Below are 22,428 nucleotides of genomic sequence, written 5' to 3'. Positions count from 1 at the left end.
CAGCGCTGAGCCTGAGCTACACCTCGAGATCTGCAAATGCTGAAAACGTTTTGATTCTACAGTGACACCCCACAACTCCACTTCAAATTCAGGTGCTCAGTCTCCCTTTGCTCCTAAACCACCTTCCAACAGTTCTGCTGGTTTTTGCCTTGCCTCGGGCTGGAAAAAAAAGAACACCCACCCAAACCCCCGACTTGCCTTGCGAGGAAACCCGAGTCCAAGCCCTGCCCTCTACGCAACACCACCTCTATGCTCGCGACCACGGCCAGCACGCCATCAGTCCCACTGCTAGTAAGGCTCCTCTTCCTCACTGTTTTCTATTGCATAAGCGTGCCCAAGCCTTGCACCCCTCCACTCCCAACAGCTCCCAGTTCACAGGGCTCTTGCATATCAAGGTTTTGTAAGAAATCAGCAGCAAAATGCACAGGCTCTCAGTTGCACGAGGAAAATAGATATTTGGGGGGTTTGTTACTCTCTTGGAGGGTGAGGGCGTGGTGAGTAGGGTTACAAATAAGGCCTTTTTGAGAATACATTTAGCATTCAATACTTAACGTTGTCTTAATAAAAGTCCAGGCATGTAAGATCCGGCCCTGATCGGTGAGATCACAAATAGCGCCGTTTTGTTGGTTTGTTTGGTTTTTTTCTCCTTATCTTATGAACTCAATCAAAGAAGGTTCAGAGTTGTATTTAAAAACTAATAACTTTTTGCTTTCCAAAGTTCCAACTACGTTGGCATCGCAAGGTTAGACATTTAGGAAACACCGAAGCTATGACAGGAGAGCGCTTTGGACAGGCTCCTCATTGAAAATGGGTAAGGAACTACTCAAAGGAAAAGGAAATAGCGAGCAATGTATGAAATGTCTTAGTTCTGTTTTTATAACTATTTTAGAATTTATCCCAGGTTCTTATAAAATATATAAAACTGAGATACAAAGACTTAGCAATGTAACTTTGCATTTGAAATGATCTTCAGCTACAGGTTTTGCTTTAAGAAAACAGACACTTGAAAAGCAGCTGTTCTGTAGTCTCTAGATGCAGACACTTGAGTTCCTGGCAAACTTACCGTCAGTGGTTTTTCTGAACTCCTCCACCATTTCAACTCTCTCCTAGAAATGAAACTCAACATTTCATCGTTAAGTTTTGCGGCTCATGGTTTCACAGAGAGGACGTTACCATTTCCCAGCATCAGTTTCAAAGTTCCTTTTCTCTTTTTTTTTTTGTCGTTTTTCCCCTTTTTTTTTCCTTTTTTTTTTCCTTTTTTTTCTTTTTGCTTTTTTTTCCCTTTATGAGCTTTAAACCACAGGGTGAATCCATGAGATGAGGTAAGTAAATTTGGCACACTTTTAGTCATGTCCATAAAACTTTTGGTAAGTTGTATAAGTGAACGGTATCGTTTTCATCGTGAGTTACAGGTGCTTTCAAAGGGGGTTGGGGGGTGGTGGTGGTTAGTACTTAACAACTGGAATGTTTCTAGTAAAACCAAAAGGCATAGCTGCAGAAAACACTCACAACCCAATGTTGATAGAGAAGTAAAAATATATACAATACAGTCACTTGTTCATAGTTTGGCACAATTTTTTGTTGTTGTGGGTAATAGTGCATAAACTACTGTACAACAGTATGACTTTGAAACAGTCTTTCACAGAGAATACCAGGTTAGGTTCGCTTTCAAATAATAAAATTCCCACAAGTTCAAACTCTTCATTTCAGCACTTGACATTGCGACATAACCACAAGGCAGATTTCCAAAAGGAACCGACAGGGAAAAAAACCAACCCCAAAACCCCAAAGAAACCCCAACCAAACCCCAACTGAGGAAAGAAAAAAAAAATTTAAAAAGAGAGTTAAAAAAGGAGAAAAATAATAGAAAAAAAAGAAACGAGCATCGACCGTCTTTCTAGAAAAGGGAGTCTCTTCTTCAAATACAGGAAAACCCCAAACTGTTGTTTCTGCTTTAAGAAGAATGGAGTCTGATTCCCTGCAGGAAAAAAATCAAACATTTCATGCCATCTTAAGTGAGCTCAGCCTGGAGCCACCACGACGGAGCGAACGCGAGGGCAGGTGCAGGAGATGCGGCTTTAGATGATGCAGGTTAGGAGATAAAACAGCAGAGGGGGCCAGAAAGCACTCAAAATTGCCAGGTGAAGCTCAATTAGGAGCGAGTTCTCATTTGCAAAGTAAAGAGCCGTTTAAGGTTCCGAGATCTTGGCCTTTCGGATGCATAACCTTTTTTTTTTTCTGATTTATTTTTTTCTACAAAATGTGTCCCCCCCTCCAAAAAAAAAGAAGAACCCCCCAAACTCTTTCCTTGTCAAAAATCACTAAAAAGAGCGTGTTATAATCATGGCGGGTGGTTTGGTTTTGTTTTGTTTCATTTTGTTTTTCTTAATCCCCCCCCCCTTCAATAAATAAGTAATTAAAAACCGAAGAAGCCAAACAGCAGAGAAGAGGAGCCTTGTTAGTTTTTTTAACCCCAGCCAAGCCAGAAAATCGGTCATTCTTTTAGGTAGCTTGCAAGTAGTAAGTATTTTCATGCATTTTTTTTTTAAAAAGTAATTAAAAAAAGCCAACCAACCAAAAAAACCCAACCAAACCCCCAAAAACCGACCCCAAAACCAAAACCAACCAAAACTGTAAAAAGGGAACGTCTTTTTTTTTTTTTTTCTTTTCTTTTTTTTTTTTTTTTCATGCAACTTTCGCTTTCAGAAGGAAAAACTGAGGAACAGCGGGCTTAGCAGGTGGGAGGGAGGTTAAGGGGCATTCCAGCCAGTTTGGTGCAGCATTACCTCAGTTTCTCAAAAGCAGCTGTCACGGGGGGGTCCTTGTGGGGCTGTTCGCGGTCCGTTCGCTTGATTTTACAGTTCTCATCCCTCAGCGATTTCGAACTGGATTTATGCCGGTAGAGTTTTTTATGGGTAGGTCCGTTATTGCCTAAAGTGCTCAGGTTACTATAGTTTTTATCAAAAAAGGGAGCGTGAAGGTCCGTGCCATACCCGGTTGAGCAGTTGGGGCGACCGGGGTCGCAGGTTACGGCTTTGCTGTTTTTGCTAGAGCCCTTGTTGTTCGACTTGTGGTTCTTTGCTGCCCCCGGCGAGCCGCCGTTCGCCTTCTTCTTCGACTCCTGGGACGTCCCTGCCAAAATTTTAAGAGTTTTTAGTTTCAGGCTGTTGGACTCTGGGGAGCGGAAGATGTCCGGGACGCTGTTGTGGCCAACGGGTCCCCACAAGGGCTCGATGGAGGCCATCATAAACCTCTGGACGTCCGCCATCCCCGACGCGATGTTGGATAGGATGTTGGAAGGTTCCTCAAACTCCCTCTGATCATCGTCCAGGAGGCTGGTGGCATTGCCCAGGCTGGGTTCCGACCAGCCCGTGCCCCCCTCTTTTCCCAGTGCCCACTCTCTGGAGAGCCCGTTGTGCTTGCCCAGTTTCACGCCGGCCGGGCTGCAATGCTGAGCGCTCTCGGTGAGGCCCTTGGTGGTGGTGGCTGCGCCACTCAACTGGTTGACAGCCCTGCCGCCAACCGCCGGAGCCTTCTCGCCGTTGACTCCCGCTGCATTTTTTCCTTTCCTGGTGGATTTGGGCGCCTGCCTGGAGTTCTTCCCTGGAGGCTTCTCTGTTCCTTTGTTGGTTTTGGGTGATTTTTTCCGGGTGGCTTTCTGGGAAGAGCTTTGGTTTGTACCCACATTCTTGCTGGATGAACTTTTCCTCTTTGATTTTGACACTTTGCTATTGGTGCTAATTTGACCAGATGGCTCATTAAATGTTGACAAGCATGGACTCTTTTCGAGAAGGCTGACAGAATCTTCATCGTTGAACATATGGAACTGGAACTGGTGATTATTTAAAGCAAACCCATTATCAGCCTGATCCTCGGTCTGCAGAACCCCGCAGTTCCACTTGACCTTCTCAGAGCTGTTGATGGCGGCCTGGGGGCTCTCCTGAAAGCCCTTCAGGGCACCCAGCGGCTTGGCATCGGAGCCAGCTATCTGCGGGGACAGGTTGGGAGTGTCTGGAGGGGACATCTCCGAAAGAGACGACTGGCGGAACTTATCAGGCGTGAAGTTGGAAATGTCTAAAAGGTCCGTGGACTCCTTCAAAGGGGTGATCTCATCTATGCTCTGCTGGATCACTAGCTTGGGACTGCAGTGGGCCAAGAAATCATCATTAATATCATCCTCGCCGTCCTTTTCACAAGACTTTAAACTTAAAGAACTGTAATTGCTAGAACTAACTGACAATGAACCCACTGAATCAAAACTAATGAGCCTGCCATCATCTGTACTCAGTGTACCTCGCTGGAAATGGAAGCGCCCCTCTCCATTATTGAAATGACATGACTGATAAGAATCATCAGACTGCACTTGTTGGCTATCTGGCATGTAATTTTTTTGGTATAGCAATTTGCTGCTATTCAGATTGACTTGAGTGTATCCAGAGGCAGGGAGGCCGTCCGCGCCCGTGGCAGTGCCGCCGCCAAAGTCGCTCGGCAGCCCAGCCGCCTCCCGCATGTCACCGGGGAAGTCCTGGCAGCTGCTGCCGGCAGCCTTGCTGGCCGGCCACATGCTACCGAAGCTGCTCTGCTCCATCTCCAAGTGACCAGGTGACTGTTGCAGCTCTGACTCGGAGGGCGGGGAGAGCACGCAGCTCTGTGCTGGCTGCAGAGCCGGGAAGGGCTTTTCCGCTGGGATGATGCTGGGCAGGGGGTGCTGTGGCTGCTGCTGTTGCTCAGAGGGATGCTGGGTGAAGTATGAGATACCGGTGTTGCTCGACAAATCCGAAGCATCTAACAACGTCTGCAGATACCCTCCAGGGATCAGGGGTACATTGGTAGTGATATTAGCAGATGGCAGAGGCTTGTCTGGAGAGGAGGTGGATGGTAGGAAAGGAGAATTTTTAGCAACCTTATCCTCGTGGCATTCTGGGAGATGGGAGCTGTTTGAAGCACAAGGAACGCTTTCGTCCTTCAGACGCGCTGCGGAGTCCTGGTTTTCCAGCACCGGGGAGCCCTCCGCCGTACCCGTAGCAGCTTTGATCTTCTTGCACTTCAACCTGGCTTCACTTTTGAATTTGATTCTGCGGAGCACTTTCCTCTCTGGCCCCTTGTGCTCCCGTTCCTGCGATTTGCATTTCACGGCGGCAATGCCCGTGATGTCATTTACGTGTAATCCATTGGCACAGCTGGGGGTGGCAATGGCTAATGCCGGCAGCCCTTTCAGGCCCGCATCCTCTTTACTGCTGCAAGGCTGCTTGTGATCAGAGGAGCAAGAGCCCAGCTTGTTCACTGATTGCTCAATGGCTTTAATTCTTTGAATCCGGTGCCTGTTCGCTAGCTTGCATTTTCGCTTCCGTGGGTGAGGGAGGAACGAAGCATCTGAGCCGTTAAGATAGAAATTCTGCTTGTGGTAGAGAGATGATCTGAGCAAATCCAGGCGGCTCTGCTGCCTCTCCTGCCAGAAGCCCTTCAGTGGGGCCAGCTTCTCGTATTTGCTGAGCAGCTCCTCATTTAGGGTAACAGTTGTCTCGTTGGCATCCACTTTGCTGAGCTTCACCAACATATGCTTCTCCCCTTTAAACCTGTTAATGATGATGTACTTGATGATAACGGGGGGCTCCTTGCGAGAGACTTTTCGCCGTTTCTTGGGGCACCACTCGTCATCGTCCTCTTCCTTGGGCCCGTCTGGGAGCCACTCCTTCTTGTCCAGGATCTTCTCGTTCTCAATGGAGTCCACATCATACAAGTAGTCGTCGCTATATCGCACTTTCCTCTTCGCCCGCAACCCATAGTTCTGCTGAATGAAGGAGCTGGAGTGGTCCCGGGCCAGGTACCGGCTGCAGTCCTTGATATCCTGCAGCACATCGTAGGAGGACTCTGTGCAAGTGCTGTCATCGCTGAACTCCCCGGAGTCCTCTGTGGAATTCACCGAGTCCAAGAAGTGGCTCCTCTTGGAGCCCACATACTGCACCATCTCCGTGCTGTTGCAAGATTTATTTAAGGCAGCTTTCTCCTCCTCCTCACCGTCCTCTTCCTCGCCATCCTCCTCCTCCTCCCCCCAGATGATGCCTTCCTCAGATTTGAATTGAGAAGGGTCGGTGGCACCACCGGGCCCCCTTTTCAGGGTGCTCCTGCTGTCCCTTTTGGTGCAGTTGCTGAACACGCTGGGGAAGAAGTTGAACTGGGCATCTTCTTGTAGAGCAGTGGTCTTCTCCCGCACGTTGTCCTGGAAAGATTCGTATCTAATCTTTAGGGAGCAGACATCACTTCCCAAGGTGGAATCGTCGTCATCAAACATGTAATTATCCACGTCTTCCTCGGAAAACAGATTTACAGAAAGCTCATTTTTGGAGCAGAGGTCAAGCAGCTCAATTTTACTTTCACTAATGAAAGATTCAAAATAGCCCCATTCCTGGTTGGGATTTGTTAGTAAAGGTTCCTCACCATTGCATTTGTCTAATAGTAATCCCTCGTAATAATTTTTCTGAGTGGGGTCCTCTGAATCACTGTCAGATTTTTCTGCATCTCTTTTGTCCGCTGCCCTCGATTTATGCATAGGGAAGCTTAAAAGCTGGTCTGAAAGCAGTTGATCCCCATATCTCATGGTTTCTCCTGTGCTCATGCAGTGAATCCCTATATCAGAGACTGAACAGGTGTCATAATCCCTATTTATATCCCCCACTTTCAAGCTTATTCCCGGCTCCGCATCAATGCCGTCCTTTGATTCAATAAAGCAGCCCAGACAGGTCCGGCTCGGCTGCATCAAGCAGTCGCCTGTCAGCGCTGACATGCCTCCAGGCTCCATCATGGTGAAGGGAGCCTTCTCACAGTCGCCCGGCAGTGACCAGGAGCTCATGCCCTTCGTCACGCAGGATGTGAGGGAGATGGCATGGGCGGAGGAGTCATCCGAGGTGTGCTCAGGTACATCCGTGAGCCTCAGAGGCGACGGCGGGCTCAGCAAGCAGGGCTTCTTTGAAGTCAGGGGCGTCAGCGACCGGTGGCACGCGTGGTTTTCCTTCTGAGCTGTTGTCAAGGCTGAGAACGTGACCGCGGCCTCGGCGGCGGTGCAAGGCCTCTCATCGCCATCCAGGGTGTGCGATTCTGGGGGAGGGCATAAAGGAAAAGGGCAGGAGAAAAGAAAGAAAAAGAGAGAGGGTTTACAACCCTTGCAGCTCTGCTCGGGCTCACCATCCCACTCCCCTTCTCCCTGAGGTTTGGTGGTGACTTTTCCCAACCACTCCCTCGGGAAGCGGCAGATGCCCTTCCAGCGGGAGCCCGATCCTTCCCAGCCAGACCTAACCAATGTGGTGATGTGCAAGGAAGGGAGAGGTAACCCCTCCCATCCCTGCAGCCAGCTGAAGAGGTACAAGGGTATGTTTAAAAAACCCACCAAACCAAACCAAACCAAACCAAACCAAACCAAACCAAACCAAACCAAACCCCATCTGTTCTTTCCTCCTCATCTACACATCGTTACCTGGATACTGCCTTCCAAGGCTGACATGGTTATCAAAAAAACAAAACAAGTCTAATAAAAACGTTCCCATTAACACTGACAAGAGATAATGGAAAAATAAGAAACAAAGCAAGCCCCCCCACCCTGCAGAGTCTGCAGCTGAAGCACATACCTGGACTGCGCTACCACGCTGGAGTCAGGAAGTTACAGCTGGTTAGAAAAGCCGAACAGTCTTTTTGTCACTGTCCACGCCAAGGGAAAGGCAAAGGTAACTCAGCGTTTAAAGCAATTATTGTTAGAATTACTGTGGGTTTTGCCATTCTTCCCTAATCCCTAAAAATGCCTTTTGAGTAACATAAGGATTTTCTTTTTTTAACCTAAGGATTTTTTTAATTTTCACCTCGTCTCTCTCCTCCATGGCAGGATGAAGTTATGACTACGCTTCTGTCTGACTTCTGGCTCAATGGATGATACGACCTTTGAAATTTTAATACGATGTCTTTTCATCCACGAGCACACTCTGGTATCTCTTTCTGTATTAAAAATACATATATATATATACACACCAATGTGTGCATTCACACCAGCCAGAGACCTCTGATGACTCCGAGCTGAGCCCAGAGCTTTTGTAGCAGGCTCACCTCTTACCTTTCCAGCAGCTCCAGTGAAGGCTGGGGAGGGGGGAGTGAGAGTGGAAGCAGTGCAGGCTTTCTGAGGAAGGACCAGCGCTTTAAAATGCAGCTGGAGCAGCAGACTGTCACAAGAAATGGTGTATCCAAAGGGATTTAGCACCTACACGGTTACCGCGACCCTCCGTGCTTTTGTGAGCCTCCTCCCGCGCCTCCGCTGACTGGCACAGGTTGGGAAGGGAAGGCTCATGCAGGCACACGTACTGCTGGCACCACGCGATACCCGCCGTGCCGCGGTGCCGGTGCTGCTGAGTGGAGCAGCCCCATCTACAGGTGGGCAATACAAAAAGGAGTGGGATGCAGTGGAGGGCTGCCCACCTGCACCAAGTGTAAAACTCGGAGGAGGTCAAAATCCCCCATGTCTCATCCCAAAAACTCCCAGGAATTTTCTGCTATGGGAGCCTTGGGGATGGAGCCATTGGTCACGTCTGAAGCCAGCACAGAGAAGCTGCAGTCAGAGCTGTGCAGCGCCCTGAGGACTTTGAAGAACTCTCTGAACGCTCTCCAAACCAAAGCAGAAGTGCAATGCATCATCTGGAAACACCTTCGACACGCATGGCTTGGGAAAGACCAGACTGACTTGCTTGAATTCTGTGCTGCTTACCTTCCCTCAGAAAGGGTTCAAAAAAAAGTATTAAAATCTGGGTTTGAGTCCCTCCCACCAGTTTTCAGATCAGAACTGCAGAGGTGGAATCTTTTCCCTTAAGCACCAAAACAAATTAACCACTGCAGTTCCACTTCAGAAGGAAAATAAAATAAAAATCAGCTTGGAGCTGACAGGAAGCATGGAGAATTTGGGGATAAAAGAATGGCTGTGAATGCTGTGAGACTCAAGAAAGCTGAAATTCAATCTCAAATGCTGCACTGGATACATGGAGATGCTATTCTAGAAAATAAACTCTCTTTGGGTGTAAACTTGTGTAAGTGAACTTAACTCCTGTGAAATACAAATGCTGAAATCTGATTTCCTAGGGCTCGTATCCTCCTGAAGTCAGGCACACAGCCAACTGATGCTCTAAAGTACTCCAAAAGCCTAGTTAAAAAACGCTGGAGAAGCAAAAATCACAGAATCACAGGGTTGGAAAAGACCTTTAAGATCATCAAGTCCAACCGTTCCTGTCCTATGCCAAACCATATCCCTGAGCACCTCATCTAACCATCTTTCAAATACATCCAGGGTTGGTGACTCAACCCCCTCCCTGGACAGCTTGTTCCAGGCCCTGACCGCTCTTTCAGGGAAGAACTTTCCCTCATATCTGCTCTGACCCTGCCCTGGTGCAGCTTGAGGCCATTTCCCCTTGTCAGGTCAGTGGAGGTGGGGATAAGGTCGCCCCTCAGCCTTTTCTCCAGGCTGAACACCCCCCAGCTTCCTCAGCTGCTCCTCATACGATTTGCCCTCCAGCCCCTTCCCCAGCCTTGATGCCCTTCTCTGGACATGCTCAAGGACGTCAATGTCCTTCTTATGGTGAGGAGCCCAGAACTGGACCAGCACTCGAGGTGCGGCCTCCCCAGTGCTGAGTACAGGGGCACAATCACCTCCCCAGACCTACTGGCCACGCGATTTCTGACATAAACCAGGATGCCATTGGCTTTCCTGGCCACCTGGGCACACTGCTGGCCCATGTTCAGTTGGCAGTCATCCAACACCCCCAGGTCCTTGTCCACTTGACAGCTCTCCAGCCACTCTGCCCCAAGCCTGTATCTCTGCACTGGGTTGTTATGTCCCATGTCCCCTGATTAGCTCAGCAGCCACCCTAAAGCCCATGGGCAGTCTGAGCGGAAAAATACTGAATGCTCCTGCTGTCCATCAGCTCCAGAGGGCGGCCCATCGCTCCGTGGGCACCACGGCAGCCCCTGGCCTGCTCTGGATTCAGGGCAACCAACACCCAGTCACAGTGAGGGTGAGAGGAGGCAAAAAGCATCACCCCCAGTGCCAGCAACGTGGAGCTGGTGGCATCGGAGCTGCTGGCCTGCTTGCTGCTTTGGATGCCCTGGCGACTCCTACACAACATTGTTTCATTAAAGTGCTTTTTACATCCTGTTTAATTCAATTCCATGGAAGAAGTCTAGAAGTTGCCCATTCCACTGAGCAGGCAAGCGCCAGCTGTGCTGCCTGTTCATTTAGACAAGGGGAGCATGGCTGGACCACCTTGCAGCTCCGTCAGCCGCAGCTCCACCATGTGAAGGAGATGGGCCAACAATGACAGACACCTCCAAAACTGTATTGCAGGGGCACGTGTGAGTATACACATCACCTGCCACCAGCACACGCTGCTGGGTCCTCACGGGCACCCAGTGCCTGGAGTCACTCCAAGTTTTCAGTTACGAACAAGCACACTTTGACTCTACACGCTTTTGCTGGGGTGAACCTTGTTTTGAGGAGACACAAGGATTTGAACGCCCAAGACATCAGAGGACGAAGCCCTTGATATCTAACAGGGCCAAGTTTATATAAATACCCATGTGTCAAGATTTACAGGCCAATAGAAAATGTAAATAGCGTGAAATTAAACATAAAAACATGAAGAAGGATGAAAACATCAGGCTCTGCTGCAGCGCTGGGCCACCGGTGCATTTACTTGGCTAGCAACTCAAGTCCAAATGACTTGAGAAGATGCTCAGAGGATTAATTATTTTAATTGGGTCTTTGGGCAGCAGAGCGCTGCTACTCCTCATGAGTGACTGCCTTGGAAAGCAAGCATGGAACTGATGAAGTAGGTACAGACAAAGGTGGGCATGGTGGGCAGGCTGCTGGAAGGGGCTTGTCCTTCCCCACTGACATCGACAGAAGCTGCAATGATGTAGTGGCTCCCAGGAGGATGCCCTACAGCATGTGCAGAAGTGGTGGCATGGGCCAGGGGATCCCATGCAGAAAAGGCACTAACGAGCTCACAGGGCCAACCTTCCCTTCCCACAGGTACTAACTGGGACTTGCCTCTTCTACCCAAGCTCTGAGTTTTCCCCAGTTTGTAGGGACCTTCCATCAAATTTTGATGAGATTGGTTGGTGTGTTCATAAATATTTGCAAAGAGATGGGAAGATTCCCAGCAGACCAAGGGGCTACATAAATCTTCCAGGACTTTTTTCCCTAAGAAACCAAACTCAGGTCTTCAATTCAATTCACACATGCACATAAACATTTCCAACTAGCCACATAAACATTTCCAACCAGGCACATGCATGGGCAAAAGCAGTACATGTTAAGGCCTAGAAAAGGTGTGGATTCATAGCTGGAGTGACATCTGGGCAGAAAACACACATTTACCATCCTGCTCCACACTGCAGAGGTACCTGAAAAATGCTAACATCAACTATGCAAAAGGAATTAGGAAAATAAGTTGGCTTGCAAGTTGTCGCTGCTCCCTCATGTACTGTAATTAAGTTCCTTACCATTTTCTTTCACCCCATTAATCAGGATGGTTTCTTGGTCTTCTGAGGCACAATCCTGCTCTTGTTGGTCATCCATCAATTTAACCTCTTTCTGTTCACTCCATGCCCCACTGCATCTGGCCAACCTGCACGTTTCCAGAAACATAACCACAGTCAGTGCAAATCCCAGCAGTGGCTCCAGGAACCGTGAATAAAAAATAACAGCCATAAAACTCCACCCCACACAACCTCACCACGTCCTGCCCTCAGCCAGCTCACCAGGACAAACACTCTTTATTTGGGCTATGGTGTTTTCACTTTCCCACTCTGAAAGCCAAGCCCATTGTGTTTCAACAAGGTTAAAGCATGATGTATTACCATTTCCTTCCCCAAAGTCTGGTGGGGGGTGGGTGGGTGGGTGGTGGTGCTCTGCACCTCCCCAACACCCTTCGCATCGCCCCAAAGATACCTGCAAAAGCAGGTAAGCATTATCATCTCCAGACAGGACAGCAAAGACATGGAGAGGAGAGGACTCAGACCAGTTAAGGCAACAGGAACTCTGCCCTGGAGAAATGCAGATATCCTGAGGGTCAACCGCTCACCCTACCTGTCAGCTACTGCTATTGCCTTCCTAACAGTGGCAGGTATGAAAAACTACCCCCAAAAGCAGGTTTTTTCAAAAAAAAAATCTCTAGTCTCATTGTTCAGTCAAAATGCTTCATCATGATAGCTCCTTCCTTGGAAACCTCCTACCTCAGGCACCTACGACCACCTTCACTGTCCCCATCCGTCTCAGTTGTATGCTCACCAGTTGAGGCTGACTGAACTTGATGGTACTTCCCTACAGCCCCAAAACCAGGACCAGAATATCAGGCCCTGATTTTCTCCCTTCTCGGGCTGAAGATCCCCCATGTTAAAAAGATCGCTTGCCTAAGGAGGGAGAGAAGGTGCAAGGGAGACAGATAACCCCCATCAGTGCTCCCGATGGACAGAATTTCACCTCTTCAAGTGCAAATTCAAGTCAGAATCTGCTTTTCCCCTTCCAGCGACTGGAAACCTGCATTTTCCCTCTCACAGAAGGGGCACTAGATTGAGGCATGGCTTTTAGGTGGGCTTCCTGGTTTGGTTTTGGTGGGGCTTTTTATAAAATGAACATTTGTCAACGTCTGATCTTCTCAGACTGTTCACTGCCCCAGGTTCAGCAGCCAAACTTCATTCGGATTCATATTCACAGTGGAGTCCTCTTAATTAACATGGAATCTTTACAACCATCTCAGTAAGCGAAACCTTCACTGAACTTAAAGATGTTGTGACATCACGAGTAAGATAAGAGTAATGAGTATCAGTAACTCGACTCCTCTGTGTGTTTAGAGGAATATTTAACTAACCCTGAGAGTTTTCCTTCAATGCAAATCCCTGTTTCTAAGCATCAGTTTGCTGCAGGAAGACCCCTCTCCACCACCCCAGACTTCCAGGGTGGTTAAGGAAAGCTCCAGCCAAAGCATCGTTGATGTGCTGCAACAGGAGCGACTCTAAAGGCCAAAGCGCAGACCAGGCATCATTGGGAATGATTTCCACTGCAACTTGGAGAAGATTAACTTCTATGTGTGAAAGCTGCTCTGCATCTTCCAGTAAGTCTACAGCTTCATGCTGCCTTGATAGAATCTCCTGCCTGCTAAATGTATCTTGATTAATGTAAATATTAATAAATTCAGTTTTAAAAATACCTACTGATGAAAATATTAATAAAGTATCTTAAGCCTCAGGAAAACCAGAGACTTCTTGGGAGACCAGTGAAGCACCATGGGGCTGCTTGCTGCCCGAGGAAGCTCTGGGAGAAGGACAAGCTAAGCCAAGGACCTTCAACAGACCGTGACCTGGCAGGCATGCTGTGCAGACCTGCATGGTTTGCCAGGTGGGAGAGGAATGTGCAGAGATCTTCTGTTTCAATTAACCATGGGCAGGGAGGGCCGAAGGATGGTACGTTTGGCTGTGCACACTTACACACCTGGCCCTGTTGCTCACTTCAGCACACTCACTGGGGATGATGGGACCATCACCTTCCACATACAGGTTATAATCAACGTTTCTGTGTGTTCTGATCTCTGAAGGGCAGAAGTGATGTTCTGATGGAGGTGGTATCTGTGCACAGCCACCAACAGATGCAACATAAAAGGGGGGAGATCCTGCCATTGCACATTGCTCACAACTATCGGTAGCTGAGGGGTTTCACCATTCAGAGACTGCATGCACAGCGATTCTATTAATTTCCCTTATTATTTTCAGCCTTGGTGATGCTGCTGCCCTCCACAGCACCTCATGGTAATGCACATGAGGGGTTTGTTCAGCTGGAATACACTGCCCCCAAAGGACAGGCCATGTTTGCTCAAAGAAACAGCCTTAGCCCTAGTGAGGACCACAAGTGTGACCATCATTTAAATATTTCATAATATTCAGATTCACAGGAGAATCATGACAACATTTCAAGCTACCCAATCAAGTAGCAATCAAGGTGCTACTGAACTTCTTACTGGTCAACTTCTTACTGGTCAACGTTCAACCACGGGAACCAGGCTGAGGGGTAAGAGCTGATCCAGAGCTGCTTCATTCTGCACGTGGACACTAAGCTGAGACAGGCAGTTGTAAGCTCAGAAGCACAAGCACCGTCTCTGCGCAGCTCTGCTGACCTGATTTTTGCCTGGATGTACAGGGTTCACAGCGACGTGGTATAAGATGCCACAGGTGGCACATGCTTTCAACCGGTGACATCATCACAGCCAGATTAAAGTAACGTGCAATGGCTTCCAAAGAAGTGATCCTCCCCCTCTGCTCTGCCCTGGTCAGGCCCCACCTGGAGTGTTGTGTCCAGTTCTGGGCTCCCTGGTACAAAAAAAGACAGGGATCTCCTGGAGAGAGTCCAGAGGAGGCTACAGAGATGATTAAGGGTCTGGAGCATCTCCCCTACCAGGAAAAGCTGAGTGACCTGGGGCTGTTCAGCCTGGAGAGAAGAAGCCTGAGAGGGATCTGATCAATGTTTATCAATATCTGAAGTGTGGGACACAGGGGGAAAGGCCAACCTCTTCTCAGTGTCTGTGGGGACAGGACAAGGGGCAATGGCTGCAAGTTGGAGCACAGGGAGTTCCACACCAATCTGGGGAAGAACTTCTTCCCGGAGAGGGTTATTAGAGCCCTGGGACAGGCTGCCCAGGGGGTGTGGAGTCTCCTTCTCTGGAGATATTCCAGACCAGTCTGGATGCCAACCTGTGTGACCTGTCCTAGGACCCTGCTTTGGCAGGGGGTTGGACTCGATGGTCTCTGGAGGTCCCTTCCAACCCCTACGATCCTGTGTCTCTGTGAAATAACAATGTGGACATAAAACACGAGCGACGTGGCTGAGAAAGATCCCAAGCATTTTAAAGGAGGCATCATGCTATTATAAGTGGGGGGATTTCCAGACAAGGAGGAAGGAGCAGGGTCTCACCTGAGGGTTGTGGGTATTCCTGCCCTTCCAGCCAAGCTGGTTGTTTGACCACAGTCTGCAAGAGGGTACAGGAGCGAGGGAGGCTCTTGCCTCGCTTTCCTTCTTGCAGAAGGGATGCCTCCAGTGGATGTGATCCAAAGACTGGAGAAGACAATGAAGGTGATGGAGTGCCCAGAATGAGGGGGCTGTATGTGCCTGCGGACAAGTATTTGCATTGGAGAGCTGAGCTCTAGGAACGGGTTGGAAAGAACTGAGAAGAGTTCAGACAGGGGATCTTGGCGTATGGTCACAGAGAGATGAAGTGTGAATGAGGCAGACAATCTGAAGTTTGCAGCGACCTACTGAACAAGAGCACCTTGCAGAAGCAGTGTGACCAGGAAAGGTCAGATCCCAAGAGGGACAGGGAGAAACACTGGCAACTGCGAAAGAAAAGCTGACAAAGGGGCTTGATGCGATGCAGAACAAGAAGAAACCGAAGGCTGGGAATAACAAAGAGAAGGAGAACAGCTGGGTCCCTGGGAAGAAAAACTAAACCGAGAGGGGTCTAGGGTATAAAGGCGATGGGCAGAGAATACACCGGGTAGCAGGAGTGCACAAAACACAGAGCCATCTGCAGACAGAAGAATAAAAGGGAGGCAATATGGATTTCAGACGGTGTCAGGCCATTGAAGAAATACATGACTGGGGTCACACTATTATGAAGAACTGACAGGAAGAAAATCAGTCACCAGCTTGAAGTTTATGAGCTTCACTGGAGCTGGAGTGGATGGAGGAAGAGCACGGTGGGCAGAAGACAACAGTGAAAGATGCAGAGTCAGATGAAGTCCAGGTCTCTGGAGGAGGAGGGCAGAGGCACAGCTTGGCAGGCTGCGTATCGAGGATGGTTACTGGTGGTTCAGTCGTAAGGAGGAATTCAGAAGACCTTTTCTTGATGGCAGCACGTACTTTAGGGCAATGGTCTGCCAAGGTCAGAGCTGGCACGACAGAGAAAGCTACTGGCTAGGAAAGGAGACCAAAGGAAAGGAGTCACAGAAGGCAAGCAGTGGAGCTGAACAATAATCAAACTATTTTTAAGCATGAGGCAGATAAATTCATGGACAGATGACCAGGATGCAGACTCCCGTGAGAGCGATATACAAGACTTGGTGACCTGGAGAAATGCCTTTTGGCCCTACAACTCATGTCAACATGTACCTCATGACCACAAGTACCTCCAAAACCCCCTCAGCATCACAGCCAAGAGAATTCTCTATTCCTCGTGGTTCCTGTCACTTTTCCCATGCTTGTGCTAAAGGGGCTGTCTGAAGGCTGTGAGCGGCTACATCGCACGCCCTGTTCTGGATGAACACAAACATGGCACGTGGCATGGAGCCTGTGCTGTGAGCCTCCTGTTGCCTTGTCGGTGCGTGTCCTCGTTGGTGCGTGTTCATTCGGTTTTAAACACCCACATGACACTCAGGCAGTTTTATGGGCCTTGGTAGTGCCAGAGCAGAGGCAGATGTGGTCGAAGGACCAAAGCGATGTCCCAGCAGAGGCTTCACTAGCTCCCTCTGCTCCCAGCCGTAGTCAGAGGCAATCTCCCAGTACAACAGTTCAGAATAACCAGATTCTTTCTTTTCCTATAAACTCAGCTGGGTACACAAAGCATCAGCAGCACACGCAATGCTCCCTACAGGAACTGGAGTCTGCTAGCTATTTCTCTAAAACAGAGGAAGAAAGGCCCCAGTTACAAAGCTCAAACCTTTGGACATGCTCCCACATTCATCTCTGGCCTTGCATTCACTGAAACCCATCACTTTCCTGTACAGCTCAGACATAACCACGTACCTACCAACGTATATTTTACAAAGGGCAAACAAAGTCTTTTTCTACAGCCATGAGGGAAAATTGCATCTGCTCGAGTCCCGGTCTCTACAAAGAAAGCAAGGAGTTGCTTTGCTTCTTTCCTGGCCAGAAAAAGCCTGTTTTCCTTAGTGTGGCATTGGGCTGTCCTGGATGGACATTCACAAAGTGTACGCGTAGGACTCCATCACCTCGCTGCGCTCTGAGATGCCATGGGCAGAGGACATGCCCTTCAGCCTTCCAGCTGAAGAGTCTCGGTTCCCCAGATGCCAGCCCAAGGAGAAACTGTGCCGAGGGAACTGCTGGAGAAATCTCCTTCCCCCAGGAAGACTCTCTGAGGACTCTTCCTTGGGAAGCAGCAGGGATTTGGCTCACGACATTTCCCAGCAGCCGCACTGCCAGTCTCAGTGATGCCCTGGAAGCACTTACAAGTCACATGGCCACTCATATACACACGAGTATATATATACACACACACCTGTATTTAGATCTCCACAGATACTTGAACATCTCCTCATCTATGTTCCCTGGCCACCAGCATGCTGCTGTTGAAGCTTAATGCACTCTTCCCAAGCGGAGGAGAAAAATATCCCACCCTACCAGGTAAAAATAAACAGCCTACGGGAGGGAGTGAAAGCCCACCTACACATATGGGAATTACATTAGATGGACTCAATTATGGGTTAGCGATAGCTGTTCCATAATTAAAGTTGCAAGAGTGTTTCGGCTTGAAGCTGAATAAACAAAAGGTCACCAGCACCCAGACAACACCCAACGTGCTGGTTCCCATTTACCCACAGCTTCTACATACGCAGTGCTTTTATGTGTTGTCGATCATGAGGATAGATGGAGAGGGAGTATATCCAAAGTGAAGGAAAATCTTTTTATGGAGAAGTGGGGGAAGAAAGCGAAGAAGAAGATGTGGCTTTTTTCCCCGCAGAGTTGTGAATAAGCGCAGGTGTTCTGTATATGCTGTTGTATCTCTCAAAAAAAGAGCTTTAGAGAAATTAATTACATGTCAGAGCCTCTGACAGGTCTTTTAAGAATTATGATACTTTTGAATGAAAACATTATATACTTATAAAGAAATACCATGTAAATGTCTCTGAGATATTTACATTCCATGGAGTAATAGTAGGAAAGAATTCAGCTCTATGAACAGACGCTGCACGTTTGCCGTGCTCTTCCTAACGACGATGTGCCCTGCCCTTGTAGGACTTCATTAAGTCTCCTGCAGAAGCACCAAACAGAGTTCAGGGCCACGGGGCAGGAACCAGCCGCAAACACAACCAGTGCTCTCCCAAAAAGCCAGCCCCCCCTTCCTCTCTGGACCATGTCCCGCAGTGCACAGTTCCTCTCTAAAGCATCGCATCACACGCCTCCCCCTGAGCAGGCACAGCAAGACCTCTGCAGAGATGAAGATATCTGTGGGGTTTTCTCTTTGGGGTTTGTTTTTTTTCTCCTTTTAGCCCTGACAAGACCTGGGCAGGATCTCGGATGGAGAACTTCTCTCAGAGACACTGAGGTGGTGGCAGTTATCCTGCCACACACCAGGACCCTCTGCAATGACACCAGGCTCATTGTTTGCTGACCCAACAAATGTTATTTTCCTACCAGATTCCGAAATACCCAGATCTCTTTTATTCCATGGATTCCACTTGATCCTTGGTTTTTCACTGTAATTTGATAACTGGTGGGTGAAGTGATAAAAATTTTCGCTTGCCAGCAGATGGGGATGTATTTTACTACTAAGTCTCTAAAAAAGAGCTTCTTTAGAAGCACCTCTCTTAGCAAACATATTTTTCCAAGAACTTTCATTTTTATTTAGGCCAAGAGTCTAATTTTGCCCAGCACCATGGCAAGAAAATAATAGAGTGCACTAGGTTTCCAGCCCTGACAGGGTTGGAAAGGTGAAGTTTGTAAGGAAAGGGACAGTGTGAAACCATCCTCCCACTCTGCTCATCATAAAGCATTTCATCAGTCCACAAAAGGGACTTTGGACTTAAGGGTTTCTGGTTTCACAGTTATTTTCCCAGGGAAAACACAGGAGGAATACGTACCACCCTGAAGTTCCCTGGGCTTTTCCCATCAAGGATGGTGAGTATGTGGGAGGAAAAGACTATTGAAGGGGGAAGAGAAAACAGAGAAGGTCTTTGTGGGTCAATCCCACCAGTGTGACATCTAATCCTTCAAGGACGTACAGTTTGATAGAGTCAACGTTAGCCGAGAGTAGGTTCTGCAACCCAGGTGTAAACACAGCTAAAAGCCTCCAGTTAGGAATAAATCTTGGGGAAAATAATGAAGTTGATAGAAAAAAGAACTTGCAGAGAAAATGAACACAAAAGCCATGAAAAGAAGAAACTATTTAAGAACTGGTGTGTTCCCAGAAGGTGCAAAGGATGGATGGCTTGTTAATATTCACAGCAAGCCTCCACTTCTTCCTCAGCTTAAAGCAGATGCAACAATTACCACAGTGCCTGAGCCCCAACTCCAGCAGACCCAGAGATACGGCATTAAGAGCTGACTGTCTCAGAGCCGACTCTGAATAAATGACAGTTTTCTGACCTGGCTCCGGGAGGACATGAAGCACAAGTGTTTCAAAGATCTGTCACAAGCAACATGAAGGAAAAAGGAAGGAAGTGAACAAAAATTACAGCCTTCCTGACAAAGCGCACATAAAACGCAGAAGGAGCTTTCTCCACAAATGTATCCTCAGACATCAAGAACAGCAGCGCATCGGAAAGGGGAGAAGGCGGCAATTATCATCCGGGAGAAGCTGAAGCGCACGAGGGAATGTCTGAGCTGTGGTGTATTCCTGCACAACACCCACTGCTGTAGGGAAAGGGTAGCTGTGGAACCCAAAAGACGAGAGGATCGAAATGCCAAGAGTGAAGACTCATTGCGTGATGGGTACGAGGCAGGGCAGCAATTGGGGGAGAAAACAACCGCGGAGCAGTAACGCGGAGAACAGAGCAACCGAGGAAACGGGAGGAGGGAGGACGGGCTGAGTCCAAAAGCAAAAGCTTTGGATGAGCAGAGCTCAATGCTATGTCCCAAGGCAGCGGTCAAGAACCTGTTAGAAAGCTGATGACTGCAGGGAAGGAAGACACAAATATGCCTCTTCACAAGACGCGGGATAAATTTACACCGTGGGGCTGGAAAACCATTCCTCTGGGAATATTGAGGGCGAGGGAATCACAGAATCACAGGGGTTGGAAGGAACCTCGAGAGATCATCGTGTCTAATGCCCCCGCCAAAGCAGCTCCCCAGCTCATATTGCACAGATAGGCATCCAGATGGGTCTTGAATATCTCCAGAGAAGGAGACTACGCAACCTCCCCGGGCAGCCTATTCCAATGCAGGAGCCCAGGCAGACTCAGAAGGGTTTCAGCGAGTACACCCCGTTTTACAGTCAAGAAGCATAAAGAGGACTCCTAGACACCAAGAGCAGGGGAGGACTATTAAGAAGAGGCGCTGGGTTTCTTTTTGCTCATTCTCTCCAATTTAATGGAAGGGGAAAGAAATCAACCAAGAATTGGTGGCACTGAGCACATAGTTCTAAAAAGCACTGGCAAGCTGAGGGGGAGATTTTAATCTCCTGAAAATGAAAAAGAATAGAAACTTTGTTTTAGCCATGATGGCCCAGAGTAAAAACACTTCTACGGTCATTAAAAAAGATGAATAGCCTTATCCACAGACAGCTTTACAATCGACGACAGACAGACCTGGTATTAAGCCATGGGTACAAGCCTATTAAAAAAAATCAGTGATGACAACTGTCACAGGTACAGCTGCCGCCTTGCTCCCTAGGACAGGCTTGTGATTTTATGAGCTAAATTCATCCTTTCTGCCTTAGCAGACAGGCTGCTGGATGAGGCCGCCTGGTCCACCCTGACCAAAGGTCACCTCTGAAGAAAATTAACAGCAGCAGCTATCCATCCAGGGTTCGCTCCTTCTTTTTGCAGCTTATTAGGATTCCTAATGTGTTTAGAGAAGCTATCTTTGTCTGGGATGGGATGAGGGGAAGGCAATGGAGGATTATGGGGATTTCCTAAACTTGTCTCTTGATACACCAAGACCACAAAGAACAGAGGAAAAGGGGATACTTGTTGGAAGAGCAAGACCTGAATGTATCTGAAAGAGGAAGAACCCCGATTGCACTCCTCTGCGGCACAGGCACGTATCTGAAGACTCAATATGGTCCATACAGCTCCATGAGGGCCATACATCAGCTGGTCTTGTGATTTTCTGGCAGACCTGACTTGCATAGACTGGACCTCAAAATATAACCAATGCCTCTCAGCACAACATGCATACAAAGGTTTGCAGGAGTATCTAAGGAGTATCTAAGAGGAGGGAGTATCTAAGTTACGGGCGGCCAGTAAGGCCATGAAGAGGGCAAATAGCTCATTAACAAGGCTTACTAACAAACCCAAAGAACACAAACCACCACCAACAGCAATAACCCAGAAAGCAGAACAAGAGAAACCCAGGATTGAGATTCTTCCAACCCTGGGGTGCAAAAACTGGCAGCGTGGTCCCAGAGCATCACCCAACACAGGAAATCAGAGGTAAATCAAGTGTTATGCAAATCAGTAAAGCAAATAAACTTAATTCTCTGCAACAAGTATTTAGGGAGGCAAACAAGCTAAAAAGGGATGTCAGTCCTGGTTATAAGGGGTAGTCAGTCCTGGTTATAAGGGATACTAAGGATCCCAGGTGTGTGAGAGGTAAAACTCTGCCTCAGCCAGAACCAGGAGAGAAAGTTCCTAAACAACCCCCTGAGGAACAGGGAATCAGATACAGGGAATCCCTGAGGAACAGGGAATGGGCCACTTCTCTGAAGACCGATAAACAAGCAGAGCCACATGGGTCTACAGTCCAGTTTTAAGTGCTCTGAAATGTTTGAATGGTTCTGATTAACTAGATTGTGCATGGACGAGACACTCCCTCCCACTGGACAGGACCTTAGAGAGCTGTAGTGAGCACAGAGGTGACAGACTGTACCAACTTTCTGTCCTACAGAGTCACTTCATCGACAGATGTCAACGCCAGCACGCTGGCAACGCAGTGTCTGAGTTGGATGTGCAATTCCAGATCCCTCAGCATTCGTTGTAAGCAGCCAAACTGCTGCCAAAATTAAGAGGGCACTTAATACACAAGGTGCTAATTACAAAAATAAGGTTCAAGATACCATAGGAACGTCTCGGGCCAACCTGAGCTGGAGTAAGAAGGATTTTTCTTTGGAGACAAGTTGAGAATTTCACAGAATCACAAGGTTGGAAAAGACCTTTAAGATCATCAAGTCCAACCATTCCCGTCCTAAGCTAAACCAGATCTCTAAGTATCTCAGCTACCAATCTGTTAAACACACCCAGGGAAGGAGACCCAACCACCTCCCTGGGGAGGTTTGTGAAGAAGAGCTGCCGTTGCCATGCTCACATGTGGGGTTGTCTTGATGGGGTCAGCATTAGCAAATGGGGTCCACACTGTGCCTGCCGACCCACCAGCTGTCGTGGGTAAGAGAAGAGAAGATGCCCAAAGACAGCCCGTAATGCTGCTTTTCCCCTTTCCTCCTTAAAAGGACCTGTATTCCA

The 22,428-nt window shown here is 48.3% G+C and overlaps 1 protein-coding gene across 1 annotated transcript; it reads right to left on the bottom strand.

The window, feature by feature from the left end:
• Nucleotides 1–2,782: 2,782 nt before the first annotated feature.
• NEXMIF (neurite extension and migration factor) lies at nucleotides 2,783–11,620 on the bottom strand (the record flags this gene model as incomplete). The annotated part of the gene is made up of 2 exons (XM_084269123.1): nucleotides 11,530–11,620; nucleotides 2,783–7,095 (listed from the first exon to the last, which is right to left on the bottom strand). The coding sequence occupies exons 1-2, from the start codon at nucleotides 11,603–11,605 to the stop codon at nucleotides 2,783–2,785; spliced, it is 4,389 nt and encodes a 1,462-aa protein (XP_084125249.1). The 5' UTR covers nucleotides 11,606–11,620.
• Nucleotides 11,621–22,428: the final 10,808 nt, after the last annotated feature.

This window comes from Gallinula chloropus (genome assembly GCF_964237585.1).
Source record: "Gallinula chloropus genome assembly, chromosome: 11".
Classification (NCBI taxonomy): domain Eukaryota; kingdom Metazoa; phylum Chordata; class Aves; order Gruiformes; family Rallidae; genus Gallinula; species Gallinula chloropus.
Note: the sequence above shows the minus strand (reverse complement) of the source record. Positions and strands in the feature narration are given on the sequence as shown.